The 24354-nt window shown below is 47.6% G+C and overlaps 1 protein-coding gene across 1 annotated transcript in view; it reads left to right on the top strand.

The window, feature by feature from the left end:
• LOC128636741 (zinc finger protein 420) overlaps positions 1-24354 on the top strand; it is a 60880-nt gene that overhangs the window by 4561 nt on the left and 31965 nt on the right. Inside the window, exons 2-4 of the mRNA XM_053689724.1 lie at positions 11592-11686; positions 13488-13614; positions 23389-23499. Coding sequence (XP_053545699.1) covers positions 11633-11686; positions 13488-13614; positions 23389-23499 — 292 coding nt within the window. The 5' untranslated portion in view covers positions 11592-11632. The remainder of the gene's footprint in view (positions 1-11591; positions 11687-13487; positions 13615-23388; positions 23500-24354) is intronic.

The raw sequence follows: 24354 nt of genomic DNA, 5'->3' as shown, positions 1-24354 counted from the left end.
ACTGAGTAGCACTTCAGTTTAACCCCTGGCACTCTGCATGTGACTCTGGCTGTATGGTGAGCACTGAGTAGCACTTCAGTTTAACCTCTGGTACTCTGCATGTGACTCTGGCTGTATAGTGAGCACTGAGTAGCACTTCAGTTTAACCCCTGGTACTCTGCATGGGACTGGCTGTATAGTGAGCACTGAGTAGCACTTCAGTTTAACCCCTGGTACTCTGCATGTGACTCTGGCTGTATGGTGAGCACTGAGTAGCACTTCAGTTTAACCCCTGGTACTCTGCATGTGACTCTGGCTGTATGGTGAGCACTGAGTAGCACTTCAGTTAACCCCCTGGCACTCTGCATGTGACTCTGGCTGTATGGTGAGCACTGAGTAGCACTTTGGTTTAACCCCTGGTACTCTGCATGTGACTGGCTGTATGGTGAGTAGCACTTCAGTTTAACCCCTGGCACTCTGCATGTGACTCTGGCTGTATGGTGAGCACTGAATAGCACTTCAGTTTAACCCCTGGTACTCTGCATGTGACTCTGGCTGTATGGTGAGCACTGAGTAGCACTTCAGTTTAACCCCCTGGCACTCTGCATGTGACTCTGGCTGTATGGTGAGCACTGAGTAGCACTTCAGTTTAACCCCTGGCACTCTGCATGTGACTCTGGCTGTATGGTGAGCACTGAATAGCACTTCAGTTTAACCCCTGGCACTCTGCATGTGACTCTGGCTGTATGGTGAGCACTGAGTAGCACTTCAGTTTGACCCCCTGGCACTCTGCATGTGACTGGCTATATGGTGAGCACTGAGTAGCACTTTAGTTTAACCTCTGGTACTCTGCATGTGACTGGCTGTGTGGTGAGCACTGAGAAGCACTTCAGTTTAACCCCTGGTACTCTGCATGTGACTCTGGCTGTATATTGAGAAGCACTTCAGTTTAACCCCTGGTACTCTGCATGTGACTGGCTGTATGGTGAGCACTGAGTAGAACTTCAGTTTAACCCCTGGCACTCTGCATGTGACTCTGGCTGTATGATGAACACTGAGTAGCACTTCAGTTTAACCCCTGGTACTCTGCATGTGACTCTGGCTGTATGGTGAGCACTGAGTAGCACTTCAGTTTAACCCCTGGTACTCTGCATGTGACTCTGGCTGTATGGTGAGCACTGAGTAGCACTTCAGTTTAATCCCTGGTACTCTGTATGTGACTGGCTGTATGGTGAGCACTGAGTAGCACTTCAGTGTAACCCCTAGTACTCTGCATGTGACTCTGGCTGTATGGTGAGCACTGAGTAGCACTTCAGTTTAACCCCTGGTACTCTGCATGTGACTGGCTGTATGGTGAGCACTGAGTAGCACTTCAGTTTAACCCCTGGCACTCTGCATGTGACTCTGGCTGTATGGTGAGCACTGAGTAGCACTTCAGTTTAACCTCTGGTACTCTGCATGTGACTGGCTGTATAGTGAGCACTGAGTAGCACTTCAGTTTAACCTCTGGTACTCTGCATGTGACTGGCTGTGTGGTGAGCACTGAGTAGCACTTCAGTTTAACCCCTGGTACTCTGCATGTGACTCTGGCTGTATATTGAGAAGCACTTCAGTTTAACCCCTGGTACTCTGCATGTGACTGGCTGTATGGTGAGCACTGAGTAGAACTTCAGTTTAACCCCTGGCACTCTGCATGTGACTCTGGCTGTATGATGAACACTGAGTAGCACTTCAGTTTAACCCCTGGTACTCTGCCTGTATGGTGAGCACTGAGTAGCACTTCAGTTTAACCCCTGGTACTCTGCATGTGACTCTGGCTGTATGGTGAGCACTGAGTAGCACTTCAGTTTAACCCCTGGTACTCTGCATGTGACTCTGGCTGTATGGTGAGCACTGAGTAGCACTTCAGTTTAACCCCTGGCACTCTGCATGTGACTCTGGCTGTATGGTGAGCACTGAGTAGCACTTCAGTTTAACCTCTGGTACTTTGCATTTGCACTGAGTAGCACTTCAGTTTAACCCCTGGTACTCTGCCTGTATGGTGAGCACTGAGTAGCACTTCAGTTTAACCCCTGGTACTCTGCATGTGACTCTGGCTGTATGGTGAGCACTGAGTAGCACTTCAGTTTAACCCCTGGTACTCTGCATGTGACTGTGGTTGTATGGTGAGCACTGAGTAGCACTTCAGTTTAACCCCTGGTACTCTGCATGTGACTCTGGCTGTATGGTGAGCACTGAGTAGCACTTCAGTTTAACCCCTGGCACTCTGCATGTGACTCTGGCTGTATGGTGAGCACTGAAAAGCACTTCAGTTTAACCCCTGGCACTCTGCATGTGACTCTGGCTGTATGGTGAGCACTGAGTAGCACTTCAGTTTGACCCCCTGGCACTCTGCATGTGAGTGGCTATATGGTGAGCACTGAGTAGCACTTCAGTTTAACCCCTGGTACTCTGCATGTGACTCTGGCTGTATGGTGAGCACTGAGTAGCACTTCAGTTTAACCCCCTGGTACTCTGCATGTGACTCTGGCTGTATGGTGAGCACTGAGTAGCACTTCAGTTTAACCCCCTGGTACTCTGCATGTGACTCTGGCTGTATGGTGAGCACTGAGTAGCACTTCAGTTTAACCCCCTGGTACTCTGCATGTGACTCTGGCTGTATGGTGAGCACTGAGTAGCACTTCAGTTTAACCTCTGGTACTCTGCATGTGACTGGCTGTATAGTGAGCACTGAGTAGCACTTCAGTTTAACCCCTGGTACTCTGCATGTGACTCTGGCTGTATGGTGAGCACTGAGTAGCACTTCAGTTTAACCCCTGGTACTCTGCATGTGACTCTGGCTGTATGGTGAGCACTGAGTAGCACTTCAGTTAACCCCCTGGCACTCTGCATGTGACTCTGGCTGTATGGTGAGCACTGAGTAGCACTTTGGTTTAACCCCTGGTACTCTGCATGTGACTGGCTGTATGGTGAGTAGCACTTCAGTTTAACCCCTGGCACTCTGCATGTGACTCTGGCTGTATGGTGAGCACTGAATAGCACTTCAGTTTAACCCCTGGTACTCTGCATGTGACTCTGGTTGTATGGTGAGCACTGAGTAGCACTTCAGTTTAACCCCTGGTACTCTGCATGTGACTCTGTATGGTGAGCACTGAGTAGCACTTCAGTTTAACCCCTGGTACTCTGCATGTGACTCTGGCTGTATGGTGAGCACTGAGTAGCACTTCAGTTTAACCCCCTGGCACTCTGCATGTGACTCTGGCTGTATGGTGAGCACTGAGTAGCACTTCAGTTTAACCCCTGGCACTCTGCATGTGACTCTGGCTGTATGGTGAGCACTGAGTAGCACTTCAGTTTGACCCCCTGGCACTCTGCATGTGACTCTGTATGGTGAGCACTGAGTAGCACTTCAGTTTAACCTCTGGTACTCTGCATGTGACTGGCTGTATAGTGAGCACTGAGTAGCACTTTAGTTTAACCTCTGGTACTCTGCATGTGACTGGCTGTGTGGTGAGCACTGAGTAGCACTTCAGTTTAATCCCTGGTACTCTGTATGTGACTGGCTGTATGGTGAGCACTGAGTAGCACTTCAGTTTAACCCCTAGTACTCTGCATGTGACTCTGGCTGTATGGTGAGCACTGAGTAGCACTTCAGTTTAACCCCTGGTACTCTGCATGTGACTGGCTGTATGGTGAGCACTGAGTAGCACTTCAGTTTAACCCCTGGCACTCTGCATGTGACTCTGGCTGTATGGTGAGCACTGAGTAGCACTTCAGTTTAACCTCTGGTACTCTGCATGTGACTGGCTGTATAGTGAGCACTGAGTAGCACTTCAGTTTAACTTCTGGTACTCTGCATGTGACTGGCTGTGTGGTGAGCACTGAGTAGCACTTCAGTTTAACCCCTGGTACTCTGCATGTGACTCTGGCTGTATATTGAGAAGCACTTCAGTTTAACCCCTGGTACTCTGCATGTGACTGGCTGTATGGTGAGCACTGAGTAGCACTTCAGTTTAACCCCTGGCACTCTGCATGTGACTCTGGCTGTATGATGAACACTGAGTAGCACTTCAGTTTAACCCCTGGTACTCTGCATGTGACTCTGGCTGTATGGTGAGCACTGAGTAGCACTTCAGTTTAACCCCTGGTACTCTGCATGTGACTCTGGCTGTATGGTGAGCACTGAGTAGCACTTCAGTTTAACCCCTGGCACTCTGCATGTGACTCTGGCTGTATGGTGAGCACTGAGTAGCACTTCAGTTTAACCTCTGGTACTTTGCATTTGCACTGAGTAGCACTTCAGTTTAACCCCTGGTACTCTGCCTGTATGGTGAGCACTGAGTAGCACTTCAGTTTAACCCCTGGTACTCTGCATGTGACTCTGGCTGTATGGTGAGCACTGAGTAGCACTTCAGTTTAACCCCTGGTACTCTGCATGTGACTGTGGTTGTATGGTGAGCACTGAGTAGCACTTCAGTTTAACCCCTGGTACTCTGCATGTGACTCTGGCTGTATGGTGAGCACTGAGTAGCACTTCAGTTTAACCCCTGGCACTCTGCATGTGACTCTGGCTGTATGGTGAGCACTGAATAGCACTTCAGTTTAACCCCTGGCACTCTGCATGTGACTCTGGCTGTATGGTGAGCACTGAGTAGCACTTCAGTTTGACCCCCTGGCACTCTGCATGTGAGTGGCTATATGGTGAGCACTGAGTAGCACTTCAGTTTAACCCCTGGTACTCTGCATGTGACTCTGGCTGTATGGTGAGCACTGAGTAGCACTTCAGTTTAACCCCCTGGTACTCTGCATGTGACTCTGGCTGTATGGTGAGCACTGAGTAGCACTTCAGTTTAACCCCCTGGTACTCTGCATGTGACTCTGGCTGTATGGTGAGCACTGAGTAGCACTTCAGTTTAACCCCCTGGTACTCTGCATGTGACTCTGGCTGTATGGTGAGCACTGAGTAGCACTTCAGTTTAACCCCCTGGTACTCTGCATGTGACTCTGGCTGTATGGTGAGCACTGAGTAGCACTTCAGTTTAACCTCTGGTACTCTGCATGTGACTGGCTGTATAGTGAGCACTGAGTAGCACTTCAGTTTAACCCCTGGTACTCTGCATGTGACTCTGGCTGTATGGTGAGCACTGAGTAGCACTTCAGTTTAACCCCTGGTACTCTGCATGTGACTCTGGCTGTATGGTGAGCACTGAGTAGCACTTCAGTTAACCCCCTGGCACTTTGCATGTGACTCTGGCTGTATGGTGAGCACTGAGTAGCACTTTGGTTTAACCCCTGGTACTCTGCATGTGACTGGCTGTATGGTGAGTAGCACTTCAGTTTAACCCCTGGCACTCTGCATGTGACTCTGGCTGTATGGTGAGCACTGAATAGCACTTCAGTTTAACCCCTGGTACTCTGCATGTGACTCTGGTTGTATGGTGAGCACTGAGTAGCACTTCAGTTTAACCCCTGGTACTCTGCATGTGACTCTGTATGGTGAGCACTGAGTAGCACTTCAGTTTAACCCCTGGTACTCTGCATGTGACTCTGGCTGTATGGTGAGCACTGAGTAGCACTTCAGTTTAACCCCCTGGCACTCTGCATGTGACTCTGGCTGTATGGTGAGCACTGAGTAGCACTTCAGTTTAACCCCTGGCACTCTGCATGTGACTCTGGCTGTATGGTGAGCACTGAGTAGCACTTCAGTTTAACCTCTGGTACTCTGCATGTGACTGGCTGTATAGTGAGCACTGAGTAGCACTTTAGTTTAACCTCTGGTACTCTGCATGTGACTGGCTGTGTGGTGAGCACTGAGAAGCACTTCAGTTTAACCCCTGGTACTCTGCATGTGACTCTGGCTGTATATTGAGAAGCACTTCAGTTTAACCCCTGGTACTCTGCATGTGACTGGCTGTATGGTGAGCACTGAGTAGAACTTCAGTTTAACCCCTGGCACTCTGCATGTGACTCTGGCTGTATGATGAACACTGAGTAGCACTTCAGTTTAACCCCTGGTACTCTGCATGTGACTCTGGCTGTATGGTGAGCACTGAGTAGCACTTCAGTTTAACCCCTGGTACTCTGCATGTGACTCTGGCTGTATGGTGAGCACTGAGTAGCACTTCAGTTTAATCCCTGGTACTCTGTATGTGACTGGCTGTATGGTGAGCACTGAGTAGCACTTCAGTTTAACCCCTAGTACTCTGCATGTGACTCTGGCTGTATGGTGAGCACTGAGTAGCACTTCAGTTTAACCCCTGGTACTCTGCATGTGACTGGCTGTATGGTGAGCACTGAGTAGCACTTCAGTTTAACCCCTGGCACTCTGCATGTGACTCTGGCTGTATGGTGAGCACTGAGTAGCACTTCAGTTTAACCTCTGGTACTCTGCATGTGACTGGCTGTATAGTGAGCACTGAGTAGCACTTCAGTTTAACCTCTGGTACTCTGCATGTGACTGGCTGTGTGGTGAGCACTGAGTAGCACTTCAGTTTAACCCCTGGTACTCTGCATGTGACTCTGGCTGTATATTGAGAAGCACTTCAGTTTAACCCCTGGTACTCTGCATGTGACTCTGGCTGTATGATGAACACTGAGTAGCACTTCAGTTTAACCCCTGGCACTCTGCATGTGACTCTGGCTGTATGATGAACACTGAGTAGCACTTCAGTTTAACCCCTGGTACTCTGCCTGTATGGTGAGCACTGAGTAGCACTTCAGTTTAACCCCTGGTACTCTGCATGTGACTCTGGCTGTATGGTGAGCACTGAGTAGCACTTCAGTTTAACCCCTGGTACTCTGCATGTGACTCTGGCTGTATGGTGAGCACTGAGTAGCACTTCAGTTTAACCCCTGGCACTCTGCATGTGACTCTGGCTGTATGGTGAGCACTAAGCAGCACTTCAGTTTAACCTCTGGTACTTTGCATTTGACAATTCCTGTATGGTGAGAAGCACTTCAGTTTAACCCCTGGTACTCTGCATGTGACTCTGGCTGTATAGTGAGAATCACTTCAGTTTAACCCCTGGTACTCTGCCTGTATGGTGAGCACTGAGTAGCACTTCAGTTTAACCCCTGGTACTCTGCATGTGACTGGCTGTATGGTGAGAAGCAGTTCAGTTTAACCCCTGGTACTCTGCATGTGACAATGTCTGTATGGTGAGCTGCAGCTCAGTTTAATGTTTAATCTTTCTTTCTTTTTCTTCTACTTTTTTGTTTCTCTCTCTTTCTCTCCCTCCTTGCTTCTCCTTCCCTCACTTCCCTCATTGCTTCTTCTTCCCTCCCTTCCCTCCTTGCTTCTTCTTCCCTCCCTTCCCTCCTTGCTTCTCCTTCCCTCCTTCCTTCCTTGCTTCTCCTTCCCTCTCTCCCTCCTTGCTCCCCCTTCCCTCCTTGCTCCCCCTTCCCTCCTTGCTTCCCCTTCCCTTCTTGCTTCTCCTTCCCTCTCTCCCTTCTTGCTTCTCCTTCCCTCTCTCCCTTCTTGCTTCTCCTTCCCTCTCTTCCCTCCTTCCCTCTCTTCCCTCTCTTCCCTCCTTCCCTCTCTCCCTCCTTGCTTCTCCTTCCCTCTCTTCCCTCCTTCCCTCTCTCCCTCCTTGCTTCTCCTTCCCTCTCTCCCTCCTTGCTTCTCCTTCCCTCTCTCCCTCCTTGCTTCTCCTTCCCTCTCTCCCTCCTTGCTTCTCCTTCCCTCTCTCCCTCCTTGCTTCTCCTTCCCTCTCTCCCTCCTTGCTTCTCCTTCCCTCTCTCCCTCCTTGCTTCTCCTTCCCTCTCTCCCTCCTTGCTTCTCCTTCCCTCTCTCCCTCCTTGCTTCTCCTTCCCTCTCTCCCTCCTTGCTTCTCCTTCCCTCTCTCCCTCCTTGCTTCTCCTTCCCTCTCTCCCTCCTTGCTTCTCCTTCCCTCTCTCCCTCCTTGCTTCTCCTTCCCTCTCTCCCTCCTTGCTTCTCCTTCCCTCTCTCCCTCCTTGCTTCTCCTTCCCTCTCTCCCTCCTTGCTTCTCCTTCCCTCTCTCCCTCCTTGCTTCTCTTTCCCTCTGTCCCTCCTTGCTTCTCTTTCCCTCTGTCCCTCCTTGCTTCTCCTTCCCTCTGTCCCTCCTTGCTTCTCCTTGCTTCTCCTTCCCTCCTTGCTTCTCCTTCCCTCTCTTCCCTCCTTGCTTCTCCTTCCCTCTCTTCCCTCCTTGCTTCTCCTTCCCTCCTTGCTTCTTCTTCCCTCCTTGCTTCTTCTTCCCTCTCTTCCCTCCTTGCTTCTTCTTCCCTCTCTTCCCTCCTTGCTTCTCCTTCCCTCTCTCCCATCTTGCTTCTCCTTCCCTCTTTCCCTCCTTGCTTCTCCTTCCCTCTCTCCCTCCTTGCTTCTCCTTCCCTCTCTCCCTCCTTGCTTCTCCTTCCCTCTCTCCCTCCTTGCTTCTCCTTCCCTCTCTCCCTCCTTGCTTCTCCTTCCCTCTGTCCCTCCTTGCTTCTCCTTCCCTCTCTTCCCTCCTTCCCTCTCTTCCCTCCTTGCTTCTCCTTCCCTCCCTTCCCTCTCTTCCCTTCTTGCTTCTCCTTCCCTCACTTCCCTCCTTGCTTCTCCTTCCCTCCTTGCTTCTTCTTCCCTCCCTTCCCTCCTTGCTTCTTCTTCCATCTCTTCCCTCCTTGCTTCTTCTTCCCTCCTTGCTTCTCCTTCACTCCTTGCTTCTCCTTCCCTCTGTCCCTCCTTGCTTCTCCTTCCCTCTGTCCCTCCTTGCTTCTCCTTCCCTCTGTCCCTCCTTGCTTCTCCTTCCCTCTGTCCCTCCTTGCCTCTCCTTCCCTCTGTCCCTCCTTGCTTCTCCTTCCCTCTGTCCCTCCTTGCTTCTCCTTCCCTCTGTCCCTCCTTGCTTCTCCTTCCCTCTGTCCCTCCTTGCTTCTCCTTCCCTCTCTTCCCTCCTTGCTTCTCCTTCCCTCCTTGCTTCTCCTTCCCTCTCTTCCCTCCTTGCTTCTCCTTCCCTCCTTGCTTCTCCTTCCCTCTCTTCCCTTCTTGCTTCTCCTTCCCTCCCTTCCCTCCTTGCTTCTTCTTCCCTCTCTTCCCTCCTTGCTTCTTCTTCCCTCTCTTCCCTCCTTGCTTCTTCTTCCCTCCTTGCTTCTTCTTCCCTCTCTTCCCTCCTTGCTTCTTCTTCCCTCTCTTCCCTCCTTGCTTCTTCTTCCCTCTCTTCCCTCCTTGCTTCTTCTTCCCTCTCTTCCCTCCTTGCTTCTTCTTCCCTCTCTTCCCTCCTTGCTTCTTCTTCCCTCTCTTCCCTCCTTGCTTCTTCTTCCCTCTCTCCCTCCTTGCTTCTCCTTCCCTCTCTCCCATCTTGCTTCTCCTTCCCTCTCTCCCATCTTGCTTCTCCTTCCCTCTCTCCCATCTTGCTTCTCCTTCCCTCTCTCCCATCTTGCTTCTCCTTCCCTCTTTCCCTCCTTGCTTCTCCTTCCCTCTCTCCCTCCTTGCTTCTCCTTCCCTCTCTCCCTCCTTGCTTCTCCTTCCCTCTCTCCCTCCTTGCTTCTCCTTCCCTCTCTCCCTCCTTGCTTCTCCTTCCCTCTCTCCCTCCTTGCTTCTCCTTCCCTCTCTCCCTCCTTGCTTCTCCTTCCCTCTGTCCTTCCTTGCTTCTCCTTCCCTCTCTTCCCTCCTTCCCTCTCTTCCCTCCTTGCTTCTCCTTCCCTCCCTTCCCTCTCTTCCCTTCTTGCTTCTCCTTCCCTCACTTCCCTCCTTGCTTCTCCTTCCCTCCTTGCTTCTTCTTCCCTCCCTTCCCTCCTTGCTTCTTCTTCCCTCTCTTCCCTCCTTGCTTCTTCTTCCCTCTCTTCCCTCCTTGCTTCTTCTTCCCTCTCTTCCCTCCTTGCTTCTTCTTCCCTCCTTGCTTCTTCTTCCCTCTCTTCCCTCCTTGCTTCTTCTTCCCTCCTTGCTTCTTCTTTCCTCATTGCTTCTTCTTCCCTCCTTGCTTCTTCTTCCCTCTTTTCCCTCCTTGCTTCTTCTTCCCTCCTTGCTTCTTCTTCCCTCCTTGCTTCTTCTTCCCTCCTTGCTTCTTCTTCCCTCCCTTCCCTCCTTGCTTCTTCTTCCCTCCCTTCCCTCCTTGCTTCTCCTTCCCTCTCTTCCCTCCTTGCTTCTCCTTCCCTCTCTTCCCTCCTTGCTTCTCCTTCCCTCTCTTCCCTCCTTGCTTCTCCTTCCCTCTCTTCCCTTCTTGCTTCTCCTTCCCTCTCTAACCTCCTTGCTTCTCCTTCCCTCCTTGCTTCTCCTTCCCTCCCTTCCCTCCCTGCTTCTCCTTCCTTCCTTGCTTCTCCTTCCCTCCTTCCCTCCTTGCTTCTCCTTCCCTCCTTCCCTCCTTGCTTCTCCTTCCCTCTCTTCCCTCCTTCCCTCTCTCCCTTCTTGCTTCTCCTTCCCTCTCTCCCTTCTTGCTTCTCCTTCCCTCTCTCCCTTCTTGCTTCTCCTTCCCTCTCTTCCCTCCTTGCTTCTCCTTCCCTCTCTTCCCTCCTTGCTTCTTCTTCCCTCTCTTCCCTCCTTGCTTCTCCTTCCCTCTCTTCCCTCCTTGCTTCTCCTTCCCTCCTTGCTTCTCCTTCCCTCTCTTCCCTCCTTGCTTCTCCTTCCCTCCTTGCTTCTCCTTCCCTCTCTTCCCTCCTTGCTTCTCCTTTCCTCTCTTCCCTCCTTGCTTCTCCTTTCCTCCCTTCCCTCCTTGCTTCTCCTTCCCTCCCTTCCCTCCTTGCTTCTCCTTCCCTCCCTTCCCTCCTTGCTTCTCCTTCCCTCCCTTCCCTCCTTGCTTCTCCTTCCCTCCCTTCCCTCCTTGCTTCTCCTTCCCTCCCTTCCCTCCTTGCTTCTTCTTCCCTCCCTTCCCTCCTTGCTTCTTCTTCCCTCCCTTCCCTCCTTGCTTCTTCTTCCCTCCCTTCCCTCCCTGCTTCTTCTTCCCTCCCTTCCCTCCCTGCTTCTTCTTCCCTCCCTTCCCTCCCTGCTTCTCCTTCCTTCCTTGCTTCTCCTTCCCTCCTTCCCTCCTTGCTTCTCCTTCCCTCCTTGCTTCTCCTTCCCTCTCTTCCCTCCTTCCCTCTTCTCCCTTCTTGCTTCTCCTTCCCTCTTCTCCCTTCTTGCTTCTCCTTCCCTCTTCTCCCTTCTTGCTTCTCCTTCCCTCTTCTCCCTTCTTGCTTCTCCTTCCCTCTTCTCCCTTCTTGCTTCTCCTTCCCTCTTCTCCCTTCTTGCTTCTCCTTCCCTCTTCTCCCTTCTTGCTTCTCCTTCCCTCTTCTCCCTTCTTGCTTCTCCTTCCCTCTTCTTCCCTCCTTGCTTCTCCTTCCCTCTTCTTCCCTCCTTGCTTCTCCTTCCCTCTTCTTCCCTCCTTGCTTCTCCTTCCCTCTTCTTCCCTCCTTGCTTCTCCTTCCCTCTCTTCCCTCCTTGCTTCTCCTTCCCTCTCTTCCCTCCTTGCTTCTCCTTCCCTCTCTTCCCTCCTTGCTTCTCCTTCCCTCCTTCCTTGCTTCTCCTTCCCTCCTTGCTTCTTCCCTCTTTTCCCTCCTTGCTTCTCCTTTCCTCCTTGCTTCTCCTTCCCTCTATCCCTCCTTGCTTCTCCTTCCCTCTATCCCTCCTTTCTTCTCCTTCCCTCCTTGCTTCTATCTCCCTCTTTCTCTATATTATTGAAAAACCTCATCATTTTGTCTCTTTTTAGGTTTGTGCTGTATGTGAATAAATTCACCTGCAATTAAGAAGATGGCTGAAAAGATCATTAATCAGACCTCAGCGGCAGATGTGCTGACTGGCGCAGTAAGTGACCTACAGTAGCGTCATTTATAACTGTGTGTTATAATGGGGGAAGCTGCTTGTATATATCACACGTGACATGCACACGTGACACGTACACATGACATACACACAGTACAACAGTTGTGTAACGCACTGTTAGCTCTAGACAATTAACAGTTGTATTTTGTGATATTTCCCTTCATAAGGGCTGCCCTATGTATCACAATCACACCTGTATATCAGCAGGCAATGTGATTGGTTCATGGTCATGCACAATGCTTTATGCTAATTGGCTCATACATTTAAACTGCATAGAAGGGCAGACAAACTAGCTAAAATAATTAATAATAACAATAAATAACTAATAATTTTACATCACCTTCTACAGCTCTTCCTTTGATACCCACAAAGGGCCATTTGAATAAAAAAACACACAATCAGATTGAGGTGCTACCAAGCTAGTAGCAGATAATTCTCAATATTTTATTCTTTAAACATAAAATAAATGAGACTTAGGAAACATACAAAGCCAGTATATGGTTAGTGGATACCTCATAATCTTAATATTCTAAGGGATGTCTCTCCTTTTTCTAAAAAAGCTGCGCATCCTAATCGCGGTTCTTCTACTAAATATCTATTTCAATACAGGTACAGGTAGCATAACTAAGCAATTAAAGGGGCAGGAAATCCCAAAATGTTATTTCTTGATTTGGATAGAACATACAATTTTAAGCAACTTTGCAATTTACTTCTATTGTCAAATTTGCTTCATTCTCTTGTTATCCTTTGCTGAAGCAACAGGATTGCACTACTGGCAGCTAGATGGAAACATCTAGTTAGCCAATCACAAGAGACAAATGTGTGCAGGCACCAATCAGCAGCAGCTCCCACTGGTGTAGGTTATGTGTGTATTCTTTTTCAACAAGGGATACCAAGAGAACAAAGCACATTTGAAAATTGAAGTAAATTTAAAAGTGTCTTAAAATCACATGTTCTATCAGAATAATGCAAGTATAATTTTGACTTTCCTATCCCCTTTAAAGGACCATTTTAATTCCATAATAAAGTAATCTAATTTAAATCTCTTATTAATAGCAAGAAGAACCACCATTTGAATAAAAAAAGAGAATTACATGATAAAACTAGTTAAACGCATAAACAGTAAATTAGAAGCTAGAACAAATTAATATGTTAGTTGGTTTTCAGAGACCTTCATGGAAGCAAAATATATATTCTCTGTGACCTCACAAACAATGGTACAGGCTCTGATTGGCTGCACTGACTATAGAAGCAAAATGATTTAATTGAAAGGCTGGTTTAAAGGATGTGGAATATGTAATTAAAAATATTCTATTGAGGAGCTGGTTTAACCCCTTCCCGCCGTTAGGACGTTTCCTGCCGTTCTAAATGCGATGGGCTTTATTGCCGTTAGATAGGCATGGAATGTCCTAGCCGTTCTTCCTAACTGGAATTGCGGACTGGAGGGCGTGCCTAGCGTCATAGGCACTCCCCCCAGATCTGATCCCCTTATTTAAATTTTTGACTTATTTGTTTACATTGGAACTTTGTAACAAAAAACAATGCAAACTGGAATTTTGTAATGAAATAAAAATGCTAAAGCTACAAGTAGGGGTACAGGAAGATGTAATTAACAATAATAAATTAAACAATAACTACAAATATAGGAACTGGGATGAGTAGTTAAGAATGATAAAGACTACAAATGTCTGTTTAGCATTCTTAGACTCTATTTAACCGTATGGTAGAATCGCATCACACCAATAGCAGTTGATTTTGTGATTGGTTGATTTTTCTTTTTAAGGAACAAGTTGAGTTTGAGGATGTGGCCGTTTACTTTTCGGAGGAGGAGTGGGAATATTTACAGGAGGGTCAGAAGGAGCTTTATAAGGATGTGATGATGGAGAATTACCAGACGCTCCACTCGCTAGGTAAGTGCGGCTTGTTTAGGTTCTGTGCTGCCCTAGGCCCAGCCTTGCATGTCGTATTATCTCTATAATATTGAGACAGCATCAAAATATTACAATTTGGCATCAGCAGTATCGCCTGTGTTTGAGGGTCACAGGATATATTGTGACTAAGGGTTGGGGGGGTGTCATGAGATGCAGGACACAGCAATGATGGTACAACTCTATTTTTTTTTTAAATGAGTTTTATTGATTTTAAACAATATATAACAATAATTGGGGACTCGCAGGACCCCTGCACAGTTTGATACACATCATGTAAATAATTATTTGATTCTGAAATATGTAACTGACACATTCAAAAAACAGAGATAGAAGTCGGTACATTTCCGAGTAGTTGACAAGGGGGGTGGGGAAGAGGGGGGGAGAAGGGGGGGCACATCTATGGGGGGGGGGGGGGAGAGAGAGGATGGGGGGGGGGGGGGGGGAGGAATCCTTACCGGGGATCGTCTGAGGTGGTCGCAGTATGGTCTCTTAGACACTAACCTGGGGTAACCATGTAGTATCATGTCTGTCCAGTCAGCCCAGACCATTTCAAAAAGGTCGATTCTGTCCAAACTATAGTATATGTCTTTTTCCATAGCATGTAAGTATGCCATTGTTTTGAGTATATCAAACCATCTAGGGGGAGAGGCTTTCTTCCAGCATCTGGCAATGTTAGTTTTGACTGATGACAGGAGATAAACACTGAAAATCTGCTGATGTTTGGGAAGGACATGTAAGTTTAGGTGTAGAAGTGCCGTGGCAGGGTTTTTGGGCAACTGGATCCCGAGAGCAGACAGAGTGCGGAAACATGCATTCCACAACGGAGTTAGCCTGGGGCACTCCCACCATATGTGGAGCATGTCGCCGTGGGAACCGCAGTCCCTCCAACATTGTGGAGAAAATGTCGTATACATCTTGGACAGCCGCGCGGGTATCAAATACCATTGAGAAATGACTTTATAGTGGGTTTCGAACATTGTTACACAGTGTAATGATTTTTTAGTTAAGGTGAGGGACCCCTGCCAAGCGTTTGCAGAGATTCGAGTGTGTAGAATAGCGTCCCACTTAAGCAAGTGTGGGGCCAGGTCTGGGGGTACGGAACCCTCAAGCAGACAATAGTGTCTCGAGAGAGGCTTATGAAGTCTACGTCCTCCTTTCCACACAGACTCCCATGGGGTAAGCTGTCGTGGGGCAGTGGGGAAAAATCCCCAGCTAGATAGGAAACTCTTTATCCTAGTAAGTTCGAAATGGAGGTAGGGCGGAATGTCTTCCCGAGGGTTGTCTTTAGACAACGAGATGTATTCGTCCCCGCTGGACCTTGACCAAAAGTCTGATACTTGTTTTACACCTATCCGAGCCCACGTGTTGGGGTGCGTTTCTGCAAGGCCTGTGAAAAGACCTGAGACAGAAGTGATCGGGGAGGGGTGCGGCGCGATCAAATTGCGGTGCCGAATCGTATCCCAGATTGCCAAGCACTCCAGGACTACGGAATTGAGAATATTCAGGGTTCTCCGCCTATGGACCGGAGTCCAGATTAGGTCCTTTAGATAAATATAGAAGGGTAATGAGGCTTGTTCAATGTCTCTCCACCTGTCTTGTGAGTGAAGCACTCCCCATTGGGAAATATGCGTGAGCATGGCTCCCTCGTAGTACTTAGCTATAGATGGGGAAGCCAGACCCCCCAGCTGGACTGGAAACTGTAGGGTTTTTTGAGCTATTCTGGGAGTTTTATTCTGCCAGATAAATTTTGTGCACTCACTTTGAAATTGTAGTAGAAGGTGAGAGGGTATTCTAATCGGGAGACATCTAAACAAATAGGTGAGCCGAGGGAGGAACGACATTTTAAGGGAAGCTATACGGCAAATCCAAGAGATGTTCTTATGGTCCCAAACATTTTTCAACGCGCGCAAATCCGTCAGCAGGGGTAGATAGTTATCCTTGACCATCTGCTTCAAGTCGTTAGAGATTTTAACTCCAAGATGGGTAATCCATTTATTAGACCATTTAAAGTCAAACCGCTTTTGAAGGACCGTGACATAGGTTTGGGGGAAACCCCACCAGTAGATTTCTGTTTTGGGGGCATTAAGCTTATAGAAAGAAAGAGAGCCAAAGGCCTCGAGTATTTCCAGGAGTCTAGGAATTGTGCTAAGTGGGTCTGCAGAAAACACCGTAACATCGTCTGCAAACAGGGCGATGCTGTGTTTGGAGCCAGAGAGTGTAATTCCCACTAGGCCCTTATCGGTGCATATTGTTTCAGCGAGTGGCTCAATTGCCAGAGCAAACAGGAGCGGGGAGATTGGACAACCCTGCCTCGTACCATTAAAGATGGGGAATGGGGTTGAATGGAACCCTACCCCCCTGACCACTGCTGTGGGGCAGGAGTATAGGGCTTGAATCGCGAGGCAAATGTCGGAGGGAAATTTGAAGGCATTGAGTCTCCCAGAGGTAGCTCCATCTGACTCTGTCAAAAGCCTTCTCGGCATCTAGGGAGATGACCGAGAAAGGTTTGTTCATTCTCGTGGATTCGCAAACTATATTGATAAGGCGCCTAGTATTATCTGGGCCCTCGCGACTGTGTATAAACCCTACTTGGTCTGGATTGACCAAGGTGGGTAGGAGTTTACAGAGTCGGTTGGCCAGAAGCTTGGAGTAGATTTTAATGTCCACGTTTATAAGCGAGATAGGCCTATAGTTGGGGCAAAATGAGGGGTCTTTGTTTGGCTTGGGAATCATAACGATCTCAGCCTCTAAGAATTCTTGCTTAAATCTGCCTTCTTGCCTGGCTGTGTTAAAGAACCTGAGGAGCAACGGCATCAGTTCTTGACTGTAGGTTTTGTAGAACTGTGCAGGAAATCCATCTGGGCCAGGGGCCTTAAGGGGTTTGAGACGCTGAATGACCTGCTTGAGTTCCAACTGAGTAAACGGGTTAGTCAGAGACTCTTGTTGTTCCGTAGTTAGAGTCGGAAGATTTAGTGAGTCAAGGAATTGTCTGATCTGTTGTGTGGAGGCGGGGGTTCGAGTTTCAGTGCTCTCAAGGTTGTAGAGTTTGGAGTAATAGTCTGAGAAACAGTCTCCTATCTGTGAGGGAAGTCTGTGGGTCTTATTGTTGTATAAAATTTGGTGTATGCGAGATGTGCTATTCCGCTGGCCCAATTTGTGTGCTAACATAGTGTCTGCCCTGTTGCCTTTGTAGTAAAATAATTGCTTAAGTTTTGTGAGATTCTCTTGGGTGCGGCGCAGCTCTAGATGGTTAATATGCGAGCGCACGGCTGAAATCTGGGAGGATAGTGTATCTGTAATGTTGGCTCTGTTAGCGGATTCAAGTTGCCTGAGTTTACAGTGAGCTTGGGCTAGGGTAAGTCCAGCCAGTTTCCTAAGTCGGGCTTGCTTACGGATGATATAGCCTCTAGATACTGCCTTAACAGCTCCCCAAAGTGTATTGTCCGTTGTCTGTCCATTGTCATTAAGTTGGATAAGTTCTGTAAGATCTCTACGTAACTCTTCCCTGAAGGGAATGTCTGCTAGGATATTGCGCGGAAGAGACCACTTGCTTTTATGAAGACAAGGATCACTGGTGCGTAAGTCCGCCAGAACTGGACCATGGTCTGACCAAGAGCAAAGGGGGATATTAGATTGGAGTACTGAGTCTAAGGTCGTCACCGAGCAAAAAATATGATCCAATCTGGAGTAGGTTTTGTGTGCCTGGGAGAAGTGGGTGAAATCTCTATCTGTAGCGTGTAACGATCTCCAAATGTCATAGTACCCAAATTCAGACATGATAGATTTAAAGTGTGTGGAGAGGAGAGTTAGTTGGGAGGAGGTCTTAGAGGGGGATACAGTCTTGCGGTCTAATTTGCGGTCCCAGATCATGTTATAGTCCCCTGCTATTATGACCCTACCCTGTTTATGTTGATCAATCAATCTCAGTACTTTCCTAAGACATGCAGGCTGGTGAGAGTTGGGCAAGTAAACCGAAACTAGGGTATGGGTGACATGATCGAGCTTGCAGACTACTATAGTGAACCTAGCCTGGGGGTCCTTTAGCACCTGAATTTCCTCATAAGCTACCCTCCTGTGAATCATGACTGCAGTCCCTCGTGCTTTCTTTATAAATGAAGAGCACTCTATAGTCGTATATGAACGAGAGTGAAATCTATGGGGAGTATCAGTCAACCAGTGTGTTTCTTGCAGGAATACAACGTCGGGGTTGTGATGGTTGAGCATACGGGTAAGTAAGCTCCGCTTGAAGGGAGAGTTTAAGCCTCTAGAGTTATGTGTGCAGACTCGTAGGCGGTTCATGTTCTGTTTCTAACCCCGTGGAGTGAGTAATCAGAGGCAGGAGGAGTGTCTGGGGGGCATGAGTCAAAGGCCTAGAAAGTGATATGTACAGGGTGGGAAGGGAGGAAGGGGAGTTAATCAACACGTAAGGCAGGAATGTACCGACAATACAGGTGGAAGTAGTCCACCTAGGTGGAACCCTGGTGTGGGTTAACCTATAGGGGGGGGGAGCTAAGAGAAAGTGTATGGGTGGAGGAGCCGGAAGGTCCAGCCCCACTCCATTAACTAAATGAATAAGTAGTGGGAGGGCAAACTAAAGTGCAAATAATTGTCAACCTGTGAGCCCCAAGTGGGGCGTAACCAAAACATAACGAGCAATGTGAACACATAAGTCTAACATGAGACAATAAAATGTAACCATATAATCAGAAAATTACATATTTCAAACAGTACGAACCCTACTCCGTGGCACGTTAGCATAGCAACAAAGAGGAAGAAGAGTAGGGATAGGCATATTCAATCATGTCAGGCCTGTGGTATGGAAGTATAAACAAGCTCAAATTTCAGGAGGACAAAGGCTCAGGTTGGGTTGTATCCATAGGCTGTTATATTCTCATCCTCTTTGACCTTTGTTCCTTAACAGACCATTCGGGAGCCGGGACTCTTAGCTTAGATTGAGCAGCGGGAGGTCCCTTCGGATCCTCCGGCATAAGACCTCATTGACCAAAGAGAGAAGTCCCTTGCGGAAGTGAAGTCACTGTGAATGTTTTGTTGTCCTTTGTTATTATCAGTTTAGTAGGGTAGCCCCACCTGTATTTAATATTTTCCCTGCGAAGGATCAGCGTAACTGGCTGGAAGTATCTGCGGTGTTGCAGAGTGTGAGCGGATAGATCGGGCAGCAGCTGAATGTCCTTAAATCGCTCTGAGATCTGTGGCTTCCGAAAAGCAGCCTGCATAAGTCTGTTCTTGAAGAGAAAACTATGGAAGCAGACTATGACGTCTCTCGGTTTCTCCTGTGAGACAGTTCTAGGGTGCAAGGCTCTATGGGCTCTTTCCATGGTGTCAGTCAGCCCCTCTGTTGGACCCAGTAGGTCTTTGAAGAGATCTTTCAGGAAGTTTTGAATCTCGGCAGGTTGGATATCCTCAGGTATTCCACAAAATCTTACGTTGTTTCTGCGTGCCCTATCCTCCACATCAGCAAGTTTGAACTCCAGCTGACTAATCTGTTCCGCAAGAGATTCCGAGTAGGACAGCAAGTTTGTATGGTCGGTGGCAAGATCGTCCTGTTTTCAAGAGAGTCCACCCTATCTCCAATCTCTGAAATGTCCTTGCGGAGTTCAGCGTGGTTGCGCTGAATTTCCTTAGTTATGGAGAGAGTTTGGTTTGCAAGCATTTTTTTAAGAGTTGCCTCCGTAATTAAGTGTTGTGGTCTAACAGGTGGCATAAGGTCAGGTTGGGAGCTGTCCCCCAGAGATTCAGAGTCGCTCTGACCCTCGTTGGAGTCTTCATTCTGGACTGTAGGAGGTTGCGTGAAATGGTCCAGGACCGTTTTCTTAGCTGGCCCTGGAGTTTTCTGATGCCTCCTGGCGGTGTGGGGCATTTTCATAGGAGAGGTGAGTACCATGTACTCAGCAGATGAGCTTGGATTAGAGGTTGTTAAGGAAACTTGTGGGCCCAACAGGCTGACAAAGTGAAAAGGAGAAATTACATATGCACAATAGTATTACATAACGGAGTAGGGCCCGACGGCCATCTGGACCTTTATCTCCCCATAGCGGCGCTTATGGGCAGAATGCTACCCTACAGAATGCAATTTCTATCAGAAAAAGCCAACTCAGGTGGAGAAGGAGGCCAGGTGGGCGCTTTATGCAAACTACCCTTTACTTATTATGAGAAATCGCTATATACCTTGAGAGAGGCGTCTCCTTCGGACTCAGGGAAAGAGGGGTACGACCCAAAGGAAGGGGAAAAGGAAAGTGGAAGTGACCAGCCCACGTAAGCAGGCCGGAAAGGGGGAGCCCAAAGGGGGGGTTCAGCAAGATAAAATGAAGTTAATACACAAATGAACTCTTCAGCATAAAATATATGGGACAGTGACTCCTGCTGGCCAGAGCACAAAGCGAAAAGCCAAGATTGCTTTCTCTATTAACTAACAAATTTCAAAAAAGCGCAGTGACCAAGCAAGAGGAACTGAGGACAAAGTAGTATGATGTCACATGTCCTGTAAAAGAAAAACTGCAGGTTATGTAAAAACACTACACTCTGTATTATGCAAAAATTAGAGACACCTGGGCTGGCGCAGCAGCCTTTAATATTGTATTGTGTGAGTTTCAGTCACCCTATACCCCAGGGGTAACCTCAAGGGGCACCTGGGCTGCTCAACAGCTTAATGCGCTGCAAATATAACTTGTAGGGCTAGCAGAAATGTATTGTTCTCCCAGTGGAAGATGGGTTATTGCAGGGCCAGGGAGCACTGACCTCACTGGCTAGAGATCGCCTAATGTATGTTGAAAAGTGACCTAGAATTTTATGATGCAGCAGGCCAAGTTGTGGGGAGATCCAGAAAGGCCAGTGAAGCACTCCCTCTTCAAAAGTATATGTATCTTGCAGCTATTGTGGCTGGTAAGTTGGCCCCAGTGTGGTAGCTATATATAGGGTTTCAAACTAAACCCCAAGCAGAGGAGAGATGAGTCTGAATGAGGGCTATGTTTAAAACTGCAGGGCTTCTTGAGTGTAAAAATAAAAGTTTTTGTTTTTATTGATCTCCCCGTGGAAGATGGATGTTGTAGGGCCTGGGGTCACTGATTCCCCTTGGAAGGGACTCCCCCACTGAATGTTTAAGGGTGGCCAAGGAATCTGTAATGAGGCAGGGAAAGTTATGGGGTGATCCGGGTAGGCCAGTGAAGCACCAAGATGAGGCTTAAAGCTGAACAAGGGGCCAGAGTAAGTTAGTGTTCCCGTTTCACCACCCTCCTGCCATTGGTAACAGGGTCATATTAATCCCCCGTGTGTGCTTGCAGCCCTGTATGGGAGATAGTCTGAGAAAGATTGTACCCCGGGCTTATATGCAGGGAGTCACTAATGGAGCGTTAAAATTAAGCGCCAGTGGGGAGCGGAAATCTCACCTAAGGTTGTATGGGAGACCAGCTGAAGCTAGCTGCAAAGGTACGTGTGAGCAACCGGATCCTGTCTGAAGACCATGTACCGGGAAAACCTCTCTATCTCCTCACACGTGGGCCTGCCTGTAGCGTCTTTCTCCTCCAGGTCCCAAGATGGCTGCTTTGGCGCCAAGAGTATCGCAGATGTCGGCCCCTGCAGGATCTAAGACCAGGGCTCCTACAGTCCTCACCGATCCTGACTCCTCACCAGTACATTCTCCAATAGGCAGGTAGGAAGCAGGCTAGTGTGACAGGGCCCCAGGTCAGCTCCCGAGGTGTGCCAGACTCTCGGTCACTCACAAACCTGCTTGGCTTTTGTCTGTTGGTCCTGCTGCACTTCTATCAGTTGCTCCGGAGCGGATCCCCGACCCTCCGGAGCTCAGTGAGTATCAGGCTTAGAGTAGGGCTAGACAGTTCTTGAGCCGCAAGGTCGATGGCACAGCAATTCACCTAGGCTGCTATGATGTCTCAGCAATGAATAGTTCATGGGACAATAAACGACCTAGCTATGGCAGGGGCCCCAAAGGGCAGGTCAGTGTGCCCAAGATAGCAAATCTAAACGACTTTTAATGACTTTTAATCGCATTATAAAAGATGCGAGACAGGAGCTCTCTCCCTGCACGTCCACTCTGCTTAGCGGTTAGCTCCGCCCCCCGGTACAACTCTATTTTATTACAGAGCATGGAAACATACATCTATTCAGGTTGATTGTACTAACTAACTGCGACACAGACTACTGGGCCTAAGCCCCGCCCCCCAAACTAGTGACATCACATCCTGCTCTCATCACATCTTGCCCTTTTTTAAAGGCGAAGCATACATTTGAATATAACAAATAACAAGGTATACGAACAGAGTATACAACAGGGTGGACATCTATTATTAACCCCTTTGATTCCAGAAAGGACTTTAGCAGATTGCTTTTCAGTGCATTGTAGCTGTCACTGTCATCCAAAGGATTAAAGGGACATTGTACACTAGATTTTTCTTTGCATAAATGTTTTGTAGATGATCCATTTATATAGCCCATCTGGGTGTTTTTGTAATAATGTATAGTTTTGCCTATTTTTTTTAATAACATTGTGCTGATTTTCAGACTCCTAACCAAGCCCCAAAGTTTTAGATGTATACTGATGTCTACAGATTCCTGCGGCTCCTGTTTGTATAATGGGTCTTTTCATATGCAGAGGAGGGGGGGGGGGGGGGTGGTGTTGTCAGCTCTTCATGTTTTCTCAGCCCCTTTCACTGGGTGTCCCGGCCTTACCCAACAACAGTACTAAACTGGGAGCTTCTAAGTGCATTTTAAAAGGTTTTACACTGGATTTTTAGATCAGCATCTGTGCATATTCTTCTTTATAGTAGTGTCTATTACAAGCAGTTATATGGAAATTCGTGTCCCTTTAACCCTAACCTAGGGCTCAACAAATCTAGTGAGTGATAGCTCCTTGAAAATGGGTATTGACATCTGGTAAAATACCCCTACCCTGCTCATTGGCTGAAGAGAGGTCAAATCTTGCAGCCGCACCTCTCCCCTTTGTGGTGTGCGCTACTACACAATCTCCCTTCACTGTTGCCCAGCTGTTTTATGTAAATGCTGTAGTTATGCTCAGTGCTCTCCACCTCTTCCCTCCTTTTTTTTTTTTTTTTTTTTTAAATGGACAGAAAACCCCAATATTTTCTTTCACGATTTGGATAGAAAATAAAATTTTAAGCAACTTTCCTTTTTTACTTCTGTAATCAAATTTGCTTCATTCTCTAGTTATCCTCTGCTGAAAGAACAGCATTGCACTACTGGTAGCTATCTGAACACATCTAGTTAGCCAATCACATAAAACAAATGTGTACAAGCACCAATCAGCAGCTAGCCCCCACTAGTGTAGGATATGGGCGTGTTATTTTTCAACAAGGGATTCCAAGAGAACGAAGCACATTTTGAAAATAGAAGTTAATTTAAAAGTGTCTTAAAATGACCGACTCTATCTGAATCATGCAAGTTTAATTTTGACTTCCTATCCCTTGAACCCCCCCCCCCCCCCCCCCACACGGTGCTGACAGAAGCAGCCTCGGCAAGATGTCCTTCCTCTTAAGGTAAGAGTCAAATTATTGGGGAACTCAAGGGGTTAAAGCACTGTCTATAGTATGCAGCAGTACTTTATCGAATTGACTGTTTATGTTCCAGGCAAGCAAGAGTTGAGTCAGCCCTCTGTCACAATGTAGCAATTAAACCCCTTGAATACCTTGTCTTTTATACAAGCAGTGGTGAATTCATTGTTATGTGAGTGTGTATCTGTATATAAAACCTACAATATCTCTCCAGGTCGTGTCAGCGAAAAGCCATCAGTTATCATGAAGGTTGAGCAAGGGGAGGAGCCGTGTGTACAAAGGCGCCAGAGATGTACGGAGGAACTGCATATAAATACCGGCAACGGTGAGTAATGATATTTTACAGGACTAATAAGGGCAGAAAAGAAACTACTGCATCAATAGTACAGACTATTTTATAACTAATCTCTCCAATATCACAGAATACGCTGTAAACGTTAATAACCTTTTCCTGTGCCTCTGATATGGTTCTTAAACCCTATCGGCAGCCTATAAGCTGAGTGCAATAGCCTATGAATCCAGCAGCCAATCAGAGCCTGTGGTGTAGCTGTCATGGCAGGAGAGCAAGAGATTTGTAAAGTTGATTTATTTTTACAGCCAATCCCAGCACTAAACAAAGTTTTAAATTGTCAGAAAATTATCTTCTGTATCCAGCTGCCTAGGGATGTTTTATAATTTGTGAGATTGTAATATTGACAATGTAAGCTGATATAAAATGGTTAACGTTATATATATATATATATATATATATATATATATATATATATATATATATATATATATGATAGTCCTAAAGCCCGTTCACACGTGTCATTTTTTGCAGTACAGCATTCCCACCCCTTGCGCGCTCTCTCTCTCTCCCTCCCTTTCCTTTGTTTTCTCTCTTCCCCTCTCATTTGCTCGCTCTTCCCCTCTCTTTTGCGCTCTCTCGCTCCACCTCTCTTTTTTTCTTTCTCCCCCCTCTATTTTGCTCTCTTCCCCCCTCTATTTTGCTCTCTCCCCTCTCTTTTGCATTCTCTCCCCCTCTCTTTTGCTTTCTCTCTCTCTCTCTCTCTCTCTCTCTCTCTCTCACTCTCTCTCACTCTCACTCTCACTCTCACTCTCTCTCTCCTTTTTTTTTCTCTTTCACTCTCTCTCTCTCTCTCCTTTTTTTCTTTTGTGCTCGGGCCCGCCCACACTA

Source organism: Bombina bombina, chromosome 7 (genome assembly GCF_027579735.1).
Source record: "Bombina bombina isolate aBomBom1 chromosome 7, aBomBom1.pri, whole genome shotgun sequence".
NCBI classification, from domain to species: domain Eukaryota; kingdom Metazoa; phylum Chordata; class Amphibia; order Anura; family Bombinatoridae; genus Bombina; species Bombina bombina.
This window is presented reverse-complemented; position numbering and strand designations above follow the sequence as displayed.